The sequence below is a fragment of the Aquarana catesbeiana genome, linkage group LG03 (genome assembly GCF_042186555.1).
Source record: "Aquarana catesbeiana isolate 2022-GZ linkage group LG03, ASM4218655v1, whole genome shotgun sequence".
Classification (NCBI taxonomy): domain Eukaryota; kingdom Metazoa; phylum Chordata; class Amphibia; order Anura; family Ranidae; genus Aquarana; species Aquarana catesbeiana.
Genome location: NC_133326.1, coordinates 687195072 through 687211849, shown reverse-complemented (window position 1 = coordinate 687211849; position 16778 = coordinate 687195072). Strand labels below are relative to the sequence as shown.

The 16778-nt window shown below is 44.5% G+C and overlaps 1 protein-coding gene across 1 annotated transcript in view; it reads right to left on the bottom strand.

Moving 5' to 3' along the window:
- The window catches only part of LOC141133564 (vitelline membrane outer layer protein 1-like), a 33467-nt gene extending 17023 nt beyond the window's left edge, over nt 1–16444 (bottom strand). The window contains exons 1-2 of the mRNA XM_073623024.1: nt 16226–16444; nt 13056–13168 (exon numbers count right to left, since the gene is read on the bottom strand). Of these exons, the coding sequence (XP_073479125.1) occupies nt 13056–13168; nt 16226–16390 (278 nt within the window). The 5' untranslated portion in view covers nt 16391–16444. The remainder of the gene's footprint in view (nt 1–13055; nt 13169–16225) is intronic.
- Between the last annotated feature and the right edge of the window lie 334 nt (nt 16445–16778).

Below are 16778 nucleotides of genomic sequence, written 5' to 3'. Positions count from 1 at the left end.
GTTGAGAGAGCAATAGACAGAGAGACAGTGTCATTTGATTTAAGTTAGATAGAGTAGGCAGGCGAGTTAGTTAGCTGCACTTACAGTGTATTGTGTATACATATACATCCTAGGTGTTGTATGTATATATATATATATATATATATATATATATATATATATATACACTGTATTCAGTTTAGCTAGATCCGTTCCTGTTATTCTCTTCCTACTACTGACAGGAAGGCGTTTTTACAGTATTTACAGCTACCTGAAGAAAATTGCTGGTGTTCTTCTAATCCTGTTAGTCCTATTAGCTACATTATTTACAGTAAGTGTATTGCGTCCTCCGCACAGTGTGCACCTAAAGCTACCTGAAGAAAATTGGTGGTGTTCTTCTGATCCTATTAGTACAGTACCGCAGACAGCTGCAGTATTTACAAGTTAGTGTAGTACATCCTCTGCACAGTGTGCACCTAAAGCTACCTGAAAAAAATTAGTGGTGTTCTTCTGATCCTATTAGTACAGTACCACAGGCAGCTGTAGTATTTAGAAGTTAGTGTTGTGCGTCCTCTGCACAGTGTGCACCTAAAGCTACCTGAAGAAAATTAGTGGGGTTCTTCTGATCCTATTAGTACAGTACCACAGGCAGTTGCAATATTTACAAGTTATTGTAGTGTGTCCTCTGCACAGTGTGCACCTAAAGCTACCTGAAGAAAATTAGTGGTGTTCTTCTGATCCTATTAGTATAGTACCACAGGCAGCTGTAGTATTTACAAGTTAGTGTAGTGCGTCCTCTGCACAGTGTGCACCTAAAGCTACCTGAAGAAAATTAGTGGTGTTCTTCTGATTCTATTAGTACAGTACCGCAGGCAGCTACAGTATTTACAATTTAGTGTAGTGCATCCCCTGCACAGTGTGCACCTAAAGCTACCTGAAGAAAATGAGTGGTGTTCTTCTGATCCTATTAATACCACAGGCAGGCAGCTGCAGTATTTACAGTTAGTGTAGTGCGTCCTCTGCACAGTGTGCACCTAAAGCTACCTGGAGACAATTGCTGTTGTTCTGCTGCTAATAATACCACAGGCAGGCAGCTACAGTATTTACAGTTAGTGCACTGTGTCCTCTGCACAGTGTGCACCTAAAGCTACCTGAAGAAAATTAGTGGTGTTCTTCTGATCCTATTAATACCACAGGCAGGCAGCTACAGCATTTACAGTTAGTGTAGTGCGTCCTCTGCACAGTGTGCACCTAAAGCTACCTGGAGACAATTGTTGTTGTTCTGCTCCCATTAATACCACAGACAGGCAGCTACAGTATTTACAGTTAGTGTACTGTTTCCTCTGCACAGTGTGCACCTAAAGCTACCTGAATGAAATTGGTGGTGTTCTTCTGATCCTATATTAATACCACAGGCAGGCAGCTACAGTATTTACAGTTAGTGTACTGTGTCCTCTGCACAGTGTGCACCTAAATCTACCTAAAGAAAATTGGTAGTGTTCTTCTATTCCTATATTAATACCACAGGCAGGCAGCTACAGTATTTACAGTTAGTGTACTGCGTCCTCTGCACAGTGTGCACCTAAAGCTACCTGAATAAAATTAGTGGTGTTCTTCTGCTCCTATTAATACCACAGGCAAGCAGCTACAGTATTTACAGTTAGTGTACTGTGTCCTCTGCACAGTGTGCACCTAAAGCTACCTGAAGAAAATTGATGTTGTTATGCTCCTATTAATACCACAGGCAGGCAGTTACAGTATTTACAGTTAGTGTACTGTGTCCTCTGCACAGTGTGCACCTAAAGCTACCTGAAGACAATTGCTGGTGTTCTCATAATAATAATACTACAGGCAGGCAGTTGATTCTGCTAGCTGCAGTATTAGCATATATATATATACATCCCAGCTTTGTGCAGCTACATCTCACTGCAGGCCATTAGTATGTCTGAAAGGCCAACAAGGAGAGGCAGACAGTCACAAGCAAATAAAAGAGGACAATCAGGCTCTGTGTCTAGAGGCAACAGTGCTGGTTGTGGAGAAGGTGCATCTTCATCAGCACGTGGCCGTGGGACACTCTTGTCCTTTTTTTTGGCAGCTGGCCGTGTTGAGCCGAAACATGCGGAAGACTTGGTAGAGTGGATGACCAAGCCGTCCTCATCCTCCTCATCCTCTCTCACCCAGGCTCAGGGTACTTTGTCTGGCAAAGCAGCGGCCTCTTCCCTCAGCTCAATGGCATCAGTCACTCCTTCCCTAGCCCCACCATGTCCTCCTGAAGTCCCCCTAACTGTTTGACTTAGAAAAATTGAATCGCGCTGAGGAGGGAGCTGATGACCATACTAATGACCATCAATCCTCCTTCAAATGAATGAATAAAAATTATGTGTGTAAAACATATGAATGAGCTACCAATGTAAATGGATAAATGACAAATAAATAGTCCATCAAAAATACATTGTTCATGTGCAACAGTGATAAAAGTTATATAAAAGTCCATGTGTAGACAATAAATCACCCAGATGATAACTAAAAATCAATTGAAGTCCTGCTGGATAAGGACAAGGTGCTTGGTCCACCACCATATATAGAGAGACTGGCCGCTTACCAGAAACTCGTGACCCCCCACTACAGAGGGTCAGAGTAAGCTGTATGGACTGTTACTCCGGGCCACCACCGAAAAGACCAAAATGGCACTGGGAAGGAACATCAGGGGCCTTTGGTGTGATTATGGAATGGTTCACACTTGCGGGATTTATGACGTCAAACTCTCAGCAGAGTGGATTAATATAAAATGGAAAAGGCTCCAATAGTGTAAAATCGTTTGGCTTTATTATAAAATCAAAGAAAGAAAACACTCACATATAAGTATTCAATGTTGAGCGCCTAGAAAAGACGTCTGGAGCGCCGGCCGGAAGCTCACACACAGCCCGTCCTACTGGTGTCACAGCAGCGGTGGGAGGTGACGCGAACACATCGCTCAGCCCTACATGGCGTTTCGTAATAAGGTTACGTCGTCCAGGGGCACGGGCGGCGCGTCGCATCACCTCCCTATATAGTACAGCAAATGACCTAACCAAGCCTCACTCTGAGTTCCGCTACATCAGCGGACTTCCGCAATGGGTCTGAATCGCAAACATTGAGTGATCCGAGTGCGCAGGTGCACCCATATTCAATGAGGATTCAGTATAGCCCATAAGATTAACATGATTTTACTCGCAGAAGGAGGAATATGGGGTCAGAAATTAAGAAGACATGAGGCACATAAAAAGTTCAATCGTTCAGGATCCTAATAAAAGTGCCATACATGCGTCAATAGCAGATATGGTACAATTAGCCAACTAATAAAAATCAGTGGCTTAGAAATAAATAAATAAAAGGTTAGATAATTATTTGTTGAAAAAGTGTGCATCCAAATTCACGAACCCACTAACAAAGCGGGGTCAGAAGAGGGATGTATTTGGATCCGGACATAAACAGACCGCAGCGGAGTCGGAGATATTAAAATCATGACACTCAACACGGTCCGTGACACGGACCGAAAGTGATCAAATATAGGTCCAAGGGGACACACTCAAAAAAACAATGGTCACCTAGTGGCCATATTGGTAATTGCAAACAAAAATAAAAATATAAATAAAATAAACCCGGAACAAACCAGATCTTAATAATTGAATGCAATAATAACCAAATAGTAAGAAAAAAATAATAAAAATATAAAAGCAAGTAGGCATCAAAAGAAAAAAGAAAAACATATGGGTCCTAAGACAAAAAACTATAATGCCCTTATGTGATACGGGCATATTTAAGTCTCAAGACCATATAAAAAATTATAGAATCCTAATAAGGGTATCTGTACAATATCCCTGAAAGGTATTTTTTGAAAAAAGAAGAATAAAAAAATGAACATTAAATAAAATTTTAAATAATTTCAAAATTTTTTTCGGACTGAAAAGCCCAAAATCTGCTTGTTGTAAACAAATGGGGGCCAGGCACAGCAAAAAATGGTGGTGGGAATTCCAGAATGTCCCCACACTTCTATTAAATTATAACTACCACAATAGTCCGGATGGATAAGAACTCAGAATAGAGGCTTTCACAATAAAATTACTTAATTAGCAAAATCATATTCAAAATGCAATGACAAATCTTGTACAGAACGTAACTAGGCCCTAGATTGATCTGACCATTCACTGTCTATATGAATTATAAAGGGTAGACCAAGCCCTAGACTAATCTGACCATTCACTATCTATATGAATTATAAAAGGTAGGGGGCAACCTAAACCAAACTGTTTGACCACAGTGTTGGGTACATGCTCCAGGAGGATGCCCAGCGTTTTGAAGGCTCCGATGATGGTACCCAGCTAGAGGAAGGCAGAAACAGAGCCCAGAGAGAGGGGGTGCCTAAGAAGGACAGCAATCTGGCAGTCATGTTCCCCCAGATGCAGCATACTGCCAGCTTTGCTCCAGTGATGAGGTGGGAGGGGATGATGAGGTCACTGACTCAACGTGGGTGCCTGACAGGAGAGGGGAGGAGGAGGAGGCACATCACCAATGAGGCAGAATGCCCTCCAGGGGCCAGCTTAAGGGCAGCACACCGACTGCATAACACCACAGAGCTCCGCATGTGCAGGGCGCTGCTGTCTCTGCGCGTTATTCCAAAAGTTCTTTGGTGTGGGTCTTTTTTGAGACGAGTGCATCAGATCCCACCGCTGCTATTTGCAACATATGTCTCAAGCGTATCTCTCGTGGCCAAAACATCTCCCGCTTGGGCACCACATGCTTGACCAGACATATGTTGACCTGCCGTGCAGTTCATTGGCAAGCATACCTAAAAGACCCACACCAAAGAACAAAGAGGACCTCTCCTTGCTCCTCATCAGCTGGGATCTCCAACCCCACTATACTTTCAGTCCTCTCTGAGACCTGCACTGAGAGGAATGAAGGTGTAGAATTAGGTGTGTCACAACCAAGTACTTGGGGGCAATCTGCTATTGGTACACCAACGTCAGATTGTAGCAGGCAAATTTCCCTGCCCCAGCTGCTGCACTGTCGAAAGAAGTTCACTCCCAGCCATCCACATGCCCAACGGTTGAATGCTAGCTTGGCTAAATTGCTAGCACTTCAACTGCTGCCTTTTCAGTTGGTAGACTCTGCCCCCTTCCATGAGTTTGTGGAATGTGCGGTTCCTCAGTGGCAGGTTCCCAAACGCCACTTTTTCTCACGGAAGGTGATTCCGGCTCTCTACTGGCATGTGGAAAGCATTATCTTGGCCTCGCTGGACAGGGCGGTCAGCAGTAAGGTGCATATTACCGCTGACTCATGGTCCAGCAGGCATGGACAGGGACGTTACCTATCTTTCACCGTGCACTGGGTGACTCTTCTGGCAGCTGGGAAGGATGCAGGACAGGGTGCAGTAGTGTTGGAGGTTGTTCTGCCACCACGCCTCCAAAATACTACTAGTGGTGATTCTGCCACAACTCTCTCCTCCACCCCCTCCTTTTCTTCTTCCTCCATGGCCTCTTCCTGTGCTGATTTGACTTCGGAAGCAGTGGTGCTCCGTAGGCGTTCAAGGGGCTACGCAAGCACGCAGGCCAAAAGATGCCATGCGGTGCTTGAGCTGGTGTGCTTGGGGGACAGGAGCCACACTGGGGCAGAGATTCTGTCAGCTCTGCAGGGGCAGGTTCAGAGGTGGTTGACGCCATGCCAGCTTAAGGCAGGTATGGTGGTTTGCGGCAATGGCACCAACCTCCTCTCCGCCCTCCGACAGGGACAACTGACCCATGTGCCCTGTTTGGCTCACGTCCTTAACTTGGTGGTGCAGTGGTTCTTGGGCAGGTACCCCGACTTACAGGATGTCCTGAGGCAGGCCAGGAAAGTCTGTGCATTTTCGCAGGTCATATAATGCCAGTGCTTGGCTGGCTGACCTCCAAAAGGAATTTAACCTGCCCAAGAACCGCCTAATCTGTGACATGCCCACCAGGTGGAACTCAACGTTGGCCATGCTGCAGCGGCTACACACGCAGCAGAGGGCCATCAATGAGTACCTGTGCGACTATGGCACCAGGACAGGGTCAGGGGAGCTTGGTTTTTTTTCCCCATGCCAGTGGGCCATGATCAGGGATGCATGCACTGTCCTGTCACCATTTGAGGAGGCCACGAGGATGGTGAGCAGTGACAGTGCATGCATCAGTGACACTGTCCCCCTTGTCCACCTGTTGGAGCACACGCTGCGTGGAATAATGGACAGGGCACTTGAAGCAGAACAGAGGCAGGAAGAGGAGGACTTCCTTAGCTCTCAAGGCCCCCTTTATCCAGACAGTTTTCCTGCATGCCCGCCGATCACACAGGAAGAGGAGGAGGAAGATTGTGTCAGCATGGAGGTGGAGCCTGGCACTCAGCATCAGCATCAGCAGCAGTCTTTAAGGGATCATTTACAGTCCCAAGAAACCCATGGACTTGTACGTGGCTGGGAGGAGGTGGCTGCGGATCATGTCGTCTTTAGGGACCCAGAGGACTCCGGACCGAATGCCTCAGTAAACCTACGCTGCATGGCCTCCCTGATCCTGCAAAGCCTGTGGAAGGATCCTCGAATTCGTGGTATCAAGGAGAGGGATCAATACTGGCTGGCAACCCTCCTTGATCCAGGTTACAAGGGTAAGGTTGCGGAGGGAGCAGAGGATGAAACATCTTCGGGAGGCCTTGCAGAAAGGTCTGTGCAACGCATTCCCAGAGACTGGGAAGTTACAAACTCCTGTTCCTGGACAACGTGTTGCTGAGGCTTCGGTCAGTCAAAGAAGGAGCGGTGGAGAAGGTGGCCGTCTGACCGATGTGTTCAGACAATTTTTTAGTTCGTAGCCCCAAGGTATGATCGGTTCCAGCAACCATCACCAGCGTCTGTTTTACATGGTGCAGGAATACCTAGGGGCAAGATTTGACTTGGACACCTTTCCCACCAAATATCCTCTGGGTTACTGGGTCTTGAGGATGGATCACTGGCCAGAGCTTGCTCAGTATGCAATTCAACTACTGGCCTGTCCTGCATCCAGCGTTCTTTCGGAACGCACATTCAGTGCTGCTGGAGGTTTTGTAACCGATCACAGGGTGCGCCTGTCCACTGACTCGGTCAATCGACTGACCTTCATAAAAATGAATCAGTCTTGGATCACCAGCAGCTACCAAGCACCTGATGCTGATGTAACCGAATAATTTTTTTTGAAATGTCAGATCTCTTCAAGACTGCCTATGCTGATGCTGAGTGACTATCCTGTTATGCTGAGTGACTATCCTCTTCCTCCTCAATGATCATGCTGATAGCTTGTAAGAATATTTTTGGTTCTGGGTGCCGCCGCCAGTGGCTAAGGCCCAATTTTTCAGCCCCTGTTTAACAGGGGCGTGTAATTACAATTTTTGATGCAATATTTTGCAAGGAGGGTTCATTGCTGCACTCAACTAGAGTATTTGTGAGGGGTTGCAGTGTTGTGGCACCAGCACCAGTGCCTAAGGCTCAATTTTTCAGCCCTGCCCTGTTTAGAAGGGGCGAGTAATTACAATTTTTGATGCAATACTTAGGGCTCGTTCCTGCGCTCCAACTAGAGTATCTGTGAGGGGTTGCAGTGTTGTGGCACCAGCACCAGTGCCTAAGGCCCAATTTTTCAACCCCTGTTTAACAGGGGCGTCTAACTACAATTTTTGATGCAATATTTTGCAGGAGGGCTCATTCCTGCGCTCCAACTGGAGTATCTGTGAGGGGCTGCAGTGTTGTGGCACCAGTGCCTAAGGCCCAATTTTTCTGCCCCTGTTCAACAGGGACATGTAATTACAATTCTTGATCTAATATTTCACAGCAGGGCCCGTTTCTGCACCCACCAAGAGTAACTGTGAGGACTTACAGTGTTGTGGCACCAGCACCACCATCACCAAAGGCCCAATTTTTCTGCCCCTGTTCAACAGGCGCATGTAATTACAATTCTTGATCTAATATTTCACAGCAGAGCCCATTCCTGTGCTCACCAAGAGTAACTATGAGGGCTTATGCCCTGTACACACGGTCGGACTTTGTTTGGACATTCCGACAACAAAATCCTAGGATTTTTTCCGACGGATGTTGGCTCAAACTTGTTTTGTCTACACACGGTCGCACAAAGTTGTCGGAAAATCCGATCGTTCTAAACGCGGTGACGTAAAACACGTACGTCGGGACTATAAACGGGGCAGTGGCCAATAGCTTTCATCTCTTTATTTATTCTGAGCATGCGTGGCACTTTGTCCGTCGGATTTGTGTACACACGATCGGAATTTCCGACAACGGATTTTGTTGTCGGAAAATTTTATCTCCTGTTCTCCAACTTTGTGTGTCGGAAAATCCGATGGAAAATGTCCAATGGAGCCCACACACGGTCGGAATTTCCGACAACACGCTCCGATCGGACATTTTCCATCGGAAAATCCGACCGTCTGTACGGGGCATTACAGTGTTGTGGCAACACCAACACCTAAGGCCCCAATTTCTGCTGAGTATATAGGGCAGGCCCCTACTTTCAAACATCCAACTTACAAACGACTCCTACTTGCAAACGGAAGGAGACAACAGGAAGTGAAATCTACCCCTAGGAAGGGAAATTCTCTCCTGTAAGAGTTAATATGGGAAAAACGTGTCTCCTTTCCACCGATGCTTTATCACCAATCCTTGTTTCACTAAAAACCCCAAATTGTCAAAAAACATTTGTCATTGGGACAGGAAGTGAGGTAAAATCTTCTGAAGAGGTGCACAGACAGCAAAACAAATGTCACAGGGGTGATAACCCTTCCCTATGTTTTCCAAAAAGCTTAAAAATCGATTTTTTGACTGGAGCTTTAAAAATGTACCAGTTCAAAATTACAAACGGATTCTACTTAACAACAAACCTACAGTCCCTGTCTTGTTTGCACCGCCTGTATACTGCTGTTCAGAGTATATAGGGCCTGGTGGCCCCACACCTTTCCTTTTTTTAATTTGGGTTCCCCTTAATATCTATACAAGACCCAAAGGGCCTGGTAATGGACTGGGGGGGGGGGGGTACCCATACCGTTTGTCTCACTGATTTTCATCCATATTACTGGGACCGGACATTACATTAAAGCCGTAAGCAGTTTTAAATGACTTTTATTACTTTAAAAATAACATTTTGTGCAGGGACTGTTCTAAGCACGGGAAACACGCGCCACTTTACAGGCATATAGACACCCCCCAGATACGATATTTAAAGAAATATTTCAATTTTTTTTTCACTTTAACCACTTACCGACCGGCTCCTGTACATATACGTCGGCACTTTGAAGGTGGATATCTTGGTAACAGCAGCAGCTGCTGCCACAACCGAGGTATCCACCTTTACAGGAGCATCGTGTTTCCGATAATGGTGGTCTCTGAGGTGGGTTCGCCGCAAGATCACCATTATCAGCGGCGGGAGAGGTGTCACCCCCCTCCCGCCGCTCTCCCGCGCCCTCCGCCGCTTGCCGGAGCCGTCGGTAGCGGAGGAGGCGATCGGGACCTGTCAGTTCCTGGGTATGGAGACAAGTGAGGCTAAGATGGCCCCCACCCATCTCCATGCCATAGGAGGGCGGAAGCGATGTCATAACGTCAGCTCCGCCCATTTGCCTTAAAGGCATATTTTTTTGTTGTCATTTTTTTTTTTTTGTATTGCATTTAGGTCCAAATATGAGATCTGAGGACTTAGAGACTAAAAGTGATCCAAATTTTTGTTTTAAAAAAAACTGTGAAAAAATAAATAAAATAAAGTAAAATAAATAAGAAAAAAAAATTTTTTTTTAAAGCGCCCTGTCCTGATGAGCTCGCGCGCAGAAGCGAACGCATACGCGAGTATCACCCGCATATGAAAACGGGTGGTCAACCCACACATGTGAGGTATCACCGCGACCGGTAGAGCGAGAGCAATAATTCTAGCCCTAGACTCCCTCTGTAACGCAAAACATGCAACCTGTAGAATTTTCTAAACGTCGCCTATGGAGATTTTTAAGGGTAAAAGTTTGATGCCATTCCACGAGCGGGCGCAATTTTGAAGCGTGACATGTTGGGTATCAATTTACTTGGCATAACATTATATTTCACAATATAAAAAAAATGGGCTAACTTTACTGTTGTCTTTTTTTTTTATTCAAAAAAGTGATTTTTTTCCAAAAAGAGTGCACTTACAAGCTGCGCAAATACGGTGTGAAAAAAAGTATTGTATTGACTGCCATTTTCTTTTCTAGGGTGTTAGAAAAAAAATATATAATGTTTGGGGGTTCTAAGTAATTTTCTAGCAAAAAAACAGTTTTAAACATGTAAACACCTAAAGTCCAAAACGAGGCTAGTACTTAAAGTGGAGTTCCACCCACTTTTACAACTCTTCAGCATCCCTCACTAAACTGTGCACTGTAAACAAATTGGATATATTTTTATTTTTTTTCTCAGCACCTACTGTATACCTGCTGTATTCATTTTTCACTTCCTCCTCCCTGGCCGCGGCCCATCGCATCATTTCCTGTTTGCAATGCCTTCTGGGAAGGGGCGGCAACTTCCTCTGAAACTGCCGTTGCTATGGAAACCCTGACCTTAAACCTATTACACTGCTTGTGCTGAACTGAGCATGTGCGAGATCTGCAAGGATGAGATCCAGGAAGAAATACAGTCTGGCTTCAGATGCCCACACTTAAGATGGCCACGGCCTGCTGTAAGTTTATAAAATAACAAACTACTGCTATAAACTAACAAAACAGACCTTAGTTTACAGACTAACTTTACTAGAATACATTAAGCTTGTGTATTATAGGGCTATTTTTATTTAAAAACTATAATTTCGACCGGAACACCACTTTAAGTGGCTAAGCATCATTAAAATCACTGCTCCCGAAAAAACAGACATTTTAAAAACTTTGTTTTGCATTGATACATGTCCCCTGGGGCAGGACCCGGTCCCCAAACCCTTTTTTAGAACAATACCGTGCAAATTAGCCTTTAAAATTAGCACTTTTGATTTTGAACATTCGAGTCCCATAGACTTCCATGGGGTTCTAATGTTCGTGCGAATTTTTGGTCCGTTCACAGGTTCAAACCGGGGGGGTGTTCAGCTCATCCCTATTAGGGAGTCTTCTTATAAATGTAAATGAGTCCGGAATGCTTACCAGCTGTGAGGATTACAATGGATTAGTTATCCTTTTTTATGGCAGTGTATAAAGGAAGGAGGTGATGGGCTCTATCACATGATCCCTGATGATGGCAGATGCTGCTGACGAAATTTGCGCAGGATCCCGTGATACGTGCCACGTCAATTCCACCACTGTTTGGAACGCAGATGGTGTCCCTGCTTTGTTTATGAGCATGATCTTATCAACTGTCTTGTAAGTGTAATTCTGTCGTTTAATAATAAATCTTTTAACAAAACTGCACCATGAGGAGTTTTATTCTTTCTTCCTGATATATACATACCACTCATCTGGCAGTCGTGTTATTCCTGAGCTGCTGTTATCTGGAGAGAATCTGTTTGCTGTTGTTGACTACCTGTAATGGGTGTCAATCCCATCTGGTGAGTAGGATACTTACCTAAAAGTCGGATGAAGGATTTTGCACATTTGAAGATATCACAATCAAATTTGTTTGATGATCAGCAGACTGCACTAGCACTTTGTGGGAACCATTTGGTGGTTATTGGACTTTTAATACTGTAATAATATTGTATAACTTCACATTCATCATATTTTTGTGTTAGCGCGGTATGGAATCACTATTGTTTTCTTTACACATTTGAGGCTTTGAGCTTTACTACCTGCTGATTATAATATATATATATTTATTATAATTATTTCATGTTATATCATTTGTGCACTATATATATATATATATATATATATATATATATATATATATATTTCCAGGGTGCACAGGCGGGAGGGGTTTGTAGATTCCTTCACATTTTTTTCAGAACTCTGTGTATGATTGGACACAGCCTGTCTGTTATCAAGCTCATGCTGTGTCAGATCACAGCACGGTTTGGCAGGCGGCGTGCTCATATAGGTACATTGTCCGCCCTGCCTGTGCCACCTGTCCGCAGTGAATCTACTGTGGGCAAGGTATCAGTATACTTTACAACATGGTTGTACAACCTCTGTACAATCTCCTTTAGAATTAACAAAAATCTGAGGGTTTACCTATACAGTAAAACCTTGATTTGAGAGCAACTTGGTTTGAGAGCGTTTTTGCAAGACAAGCAAAACTTTTAAATAAATTTTAATTTGATATACAAGCGATGTCTTGATATACAAGTAGCGTCATGTCACAAGTGAGTATGAAAGAGAATAGAGGCTCCTCTAAGTTTAGCAATATGGTTAAATTTAATGAAGGTTCAACATTTAGCCACATATTGCTACACTTAGAGGCGCCTCTCTTCTCTGTTATACTCTGTATTTTCTTGTTGGATTTTGCTTCTAATTCCCTTGTGGAGGCTTCCATTTGTGGATGGACATTTTATGGTTACACAACCTGGTCACATTGCTATAATCTTTTTATATGGACTACAAACTGAAGGATTTATGAATAATGGTTGTGGAACGAATCATTTGAGTTTCCATTATTTGTTATGGGGAAATTCGCTTTGATATACAAGTGCTTTGGATTACAAGCATGTTTCTGGAACAAATTATGCGTGCAATCCAAGGTTTTACTGTATAATCTATTCAATTTATTTCCAACCAGACAGGCCTTTGTACCCCGTAGTTAAAGGAAATTGTATAATCAGATTGTGTAACGTGTAATCAGCTTTACTATCTCAGAAAATCACACATGTATGTGAACCAGCTGTTGGAATATGTTGTGATCCTTTCTGCACTTTTTAAAGTATTTTTAGGATAATAAAAACATCTTAATCAGTGACGGATACAAGCCCTTTCTTCTTTGTATATTTGGATCTAGTACTGTATATCTGTCTGAGAACTGCGGGGAGTTTGTGAGTCTCAGATTGCCTGACTGAGGAAATGTCAAGATGGACTTGTTTTATTGTTGGGTTTTGCATAAGGTAAAAAAGTTAAGTGTATGGGCATACCTTCCAGTGGTCGATGTTATTTCTGCATAAATGCCACTCTCCCAACGTTTTGTACATAACAGTTTGATTGCATTTAGCGCCGTGTCATCTCCTTTTCCTTGAGATGGCTCCACCTTAAACAAATACAAAAGTTTCATGAAAATATCTTTTTGTTTACTTCTTGGATAATTATTTTTAAAAATATAGCCTTTGCAATGAGAGCATGTTTAGTGCGTGTTTAGAGCGTGAATTTATTTAGAAAGATTATTGCAACCTTCCCCCTATGTGCCTACTTTTCCATGTTTTTGTTATTGGATTAGACATTAATGTGTGAAGATAATAAGGTCTGAGCAGCAGCGGCCCATCCATAAGGGGCGCAGGGGCGCCACCCCCCTAATCTCTATGCGCCTGGCCCCTAATCTCCATGCTGGATGCCTGAACGTATAGAGTTCTACGGGGTTTTTTTTGTGAAGCACATGATTAGAGCTGGAGGCTCTAATTGGCGTCAAAAAGGTTGGGCTCGGGGTGCAGAGCACTGCGCCCTGAGCCCACCCACTTATGACGATAGCGAATCAACATTCGCTATTGTCTTCCTGCTTCTCCTCCCGTCCAATCCCGGAAGCGAGTCCTGAGACAGGATTGTCCGGTAGGAGAAGCCAGGGAAGCCGCCGAAGTCGCCCGGGACCTGGGTGGTGTAAGTGTGTGGCTGGCGAGCGGTCTTGTGAGCGGGGCTGGCAGGGGGGGCAGTTGTTTGCCACCCCCCCCCCAAAAAAATTGGAGACCCGCTGGGTCTGAGTACAGTAAACTCAGTCAGAATGGGGTGTCATAAATTTATATTCCACAATCAAATTATAAGATTCAATGGACTTTAGCTTTAAACATAAACAAGTTATAATAAAAAGTTATTTAGAAAAAGCAGCCAAGAGGGCCTCATTGTTCCAAGCAACCTCTGCTGCCAGAGTACGTAATTCAATGGCATAGTCGGCAACAGTTCTCGTACTCTGTTTGATGGACATTAGGCACTTGGCAGCAGAAGGGGAGCATGCGGGAACATCAAATACCCTTTTAAAAGAAGCCACAAACTCAGGGTAACTCAAGACAACAGGTTTTTGCGTTTCCCATAGAGGGTTTGCCCAGGCCAAGGCTCTCTCAGAAAGCAAAGATATCACAAAACCTACTTTGCTTCTGTCCGTGGGAATTGCCTGGGGCAACATATCAAAGTATATCTCAACCTGGTTGAGAAACCCTCTGCATTGGACTGGATCGTTCCCAAATCGCTGGGGAACCAGACATACCTCTTATAGAGGTAATACCAGGGGCGTAACTACCACCCATGGGGCCCGCAGCCGAGTGGGGCCCAGTGAGGATAAGAGCACCGCCGGCACAGTCTCCCAGCCAGGGGAAGAGAGAGGAAAGGAAGAGGCGAGCTGTCTGTATCAGCAGAGAGCTGAATTGCCCAATGTAATAGCTTTCATTAGAACTTCCAGTGTTCCCAGGGCTCACGTCACATAGCTCCATCTTTTGGCCCGGTGCCTTTGATAGACAGAATGCCGATCCAATGCGGGACATGTAATGTCATCAAAGGCATCGGGCCAAGAGGTGGGGCTATGTGACGATGAGCCCCGGGAAGGCAGGAAATTTAAATGAAAGCTATTACAGCGGGCAATCCCGCTCTCTGCTGATCCGGGTGGCTTGCCTCTTCCTCTGCATAGGTGGGGCTGTATGGGGCACAGGCCACGCTGTATTGGGCACAGGTCACGCTGCATTGGGCACAGGTCACGCTGTATGTGGCACAGGTCACGCTGCATTGACACTAGGGCAGCTGAGGGGGGGGGCTGTTTGCAGGGGGGCCCCATACAACATTTTGCTATGGGGCCCTGCTATTTCTAGTAATGGGTAATACTCAAGGCGGGTGCCTGCACGTACCTCTTATAGGGGTAATACTCAAGGCAGGTGCCTGCACAGAGACTGGGGCAGCAGCAGGGACGGCCTGCAACACAGGTTGTACCGAAGCAGCCACAGTGGGAGATACCAGGTGAGCCGCGTGAGACTCAAGAGCATTTGTAACGCCATGGCAAACTGATCCATGAGGTGATCCTACTCATGAAAAAAATATTACCAACAAGTGGATTGACTGCATCTTCTGAATTCATGGCCTTCGCCTACTGTCAGAAACCATGAATCAGACTGAGACAGAAGTACAGTTAAATCTCACTTGTTTAATAATAATAAAAAGGTAAACACAGTAAACATAGTCAAAACATAGCCAGAGTTTAGGAACTGGAACGGATAGTCAGACAAGCCAAAACATCAGGGAACCAGAGATGAGCGTAGTAGAACAGCAAGCAGGATCTGGAGCCAGAAGGAATGTCAGCCAAGCAAACCTTTAACAGGAACACAGGTGAGTATCTCTAGAGATGTGACCAAGGCGAAGGCAGAGATCATCTGGGCTGGACGTCTTAAGTAAGCAGGACTGACGAGAAGGATATCATCAACAGGTGAGTCACTGTGGAGAGATAGGAGCTTGGAATTAGCCGACAGCTGAGCGGCCAGCTTTCAGAATGCAGGGCTGAGCCCAGCCCTGACATATACCTGCTGAAAGTAACATGGGGTATAATTGCAGCCACAGCATGTGAACATGCCCAGCTGCTGCCTCTACAGCTAAAAGATGGTAGTGGTTAAAGTGGTTGAAAACCCACAAAAAAAAAAACACCTGCATAATGAGCTAGTATGCATAGCATACTAAATGAGCTAGTATGCATAGCATACTAGCTCATTATGTATTACTTACCTTAGATCAAAGCCCTCGCAGTGATCCCAGTACACAGCTCTGGCCGGCAACATCGCTCTCAGGGTTACTTCCGGTTAACGCGGGCTCCGGCGCTGTGATTGACATCACTCCCACGCATGCGCGCAGTAACGGCACACTAGCTAAAGCAACTGCACGAAAGAACCATTGCTTCAGTGTGCATGGAGAAATCGGTATATATTGCGCTGACAAGATAATCAAATAGCAGCCAGCACAACACCAAACAAAGTGTAAACCAAAAAATTTATATAGAAATTATACACAGTATGATTCCAGGAAAAACAAAAACAAAAAAAAAACAAACATCTCTTTTAAAGTTGGACTTTCAGATTTTGGGGCAGGGTTCTCTTTCAGTCAAATGCAAAATTTTGGGATCGCTTACCTTCAAATCAAAGCCTGTTGCTACTGTTCCAGGTGGGCACATATCCATCCATCCCCAGTCACCCCAATTACCACCGTTGTTTACATTAATGTCTTTGCCATGGGTCAGCGTGGTGTGGAGGAGGATCAAGGTGACAGTCCAGCTCAGCAGCATCTTCCTTACCATGGTTCCTCAGAGTAGAAATTCTGGGTCTATTCTACTGAATTCCCATATTTATAGCACCGATACAATGTCAGCCAAAGGACATTGGGTGGGTACTTACTGGAATTGTTAAAGGTTTACTAAAATGTTCGATTGCCAAGAGCAAATACAAACACAGGTATTACCGTAAATGTAAAAAAAAGCTGGGGACTGTCAGTTAAATATTTACTGTCTGGGATTATATGTACAGACAAGATAAAAAAAAATATATGGACTTTTCCCCAAGTCGTATCCATTTAAGGTTTAATTAGGTATAATTAAAGGTAAAACGTTTTATTTATTTATTTTAATTTTGGATAGAGTGGAGAGGGATTGAGCTAGTGAATAAGATGGTGCTGGAACCTTCGGTAGA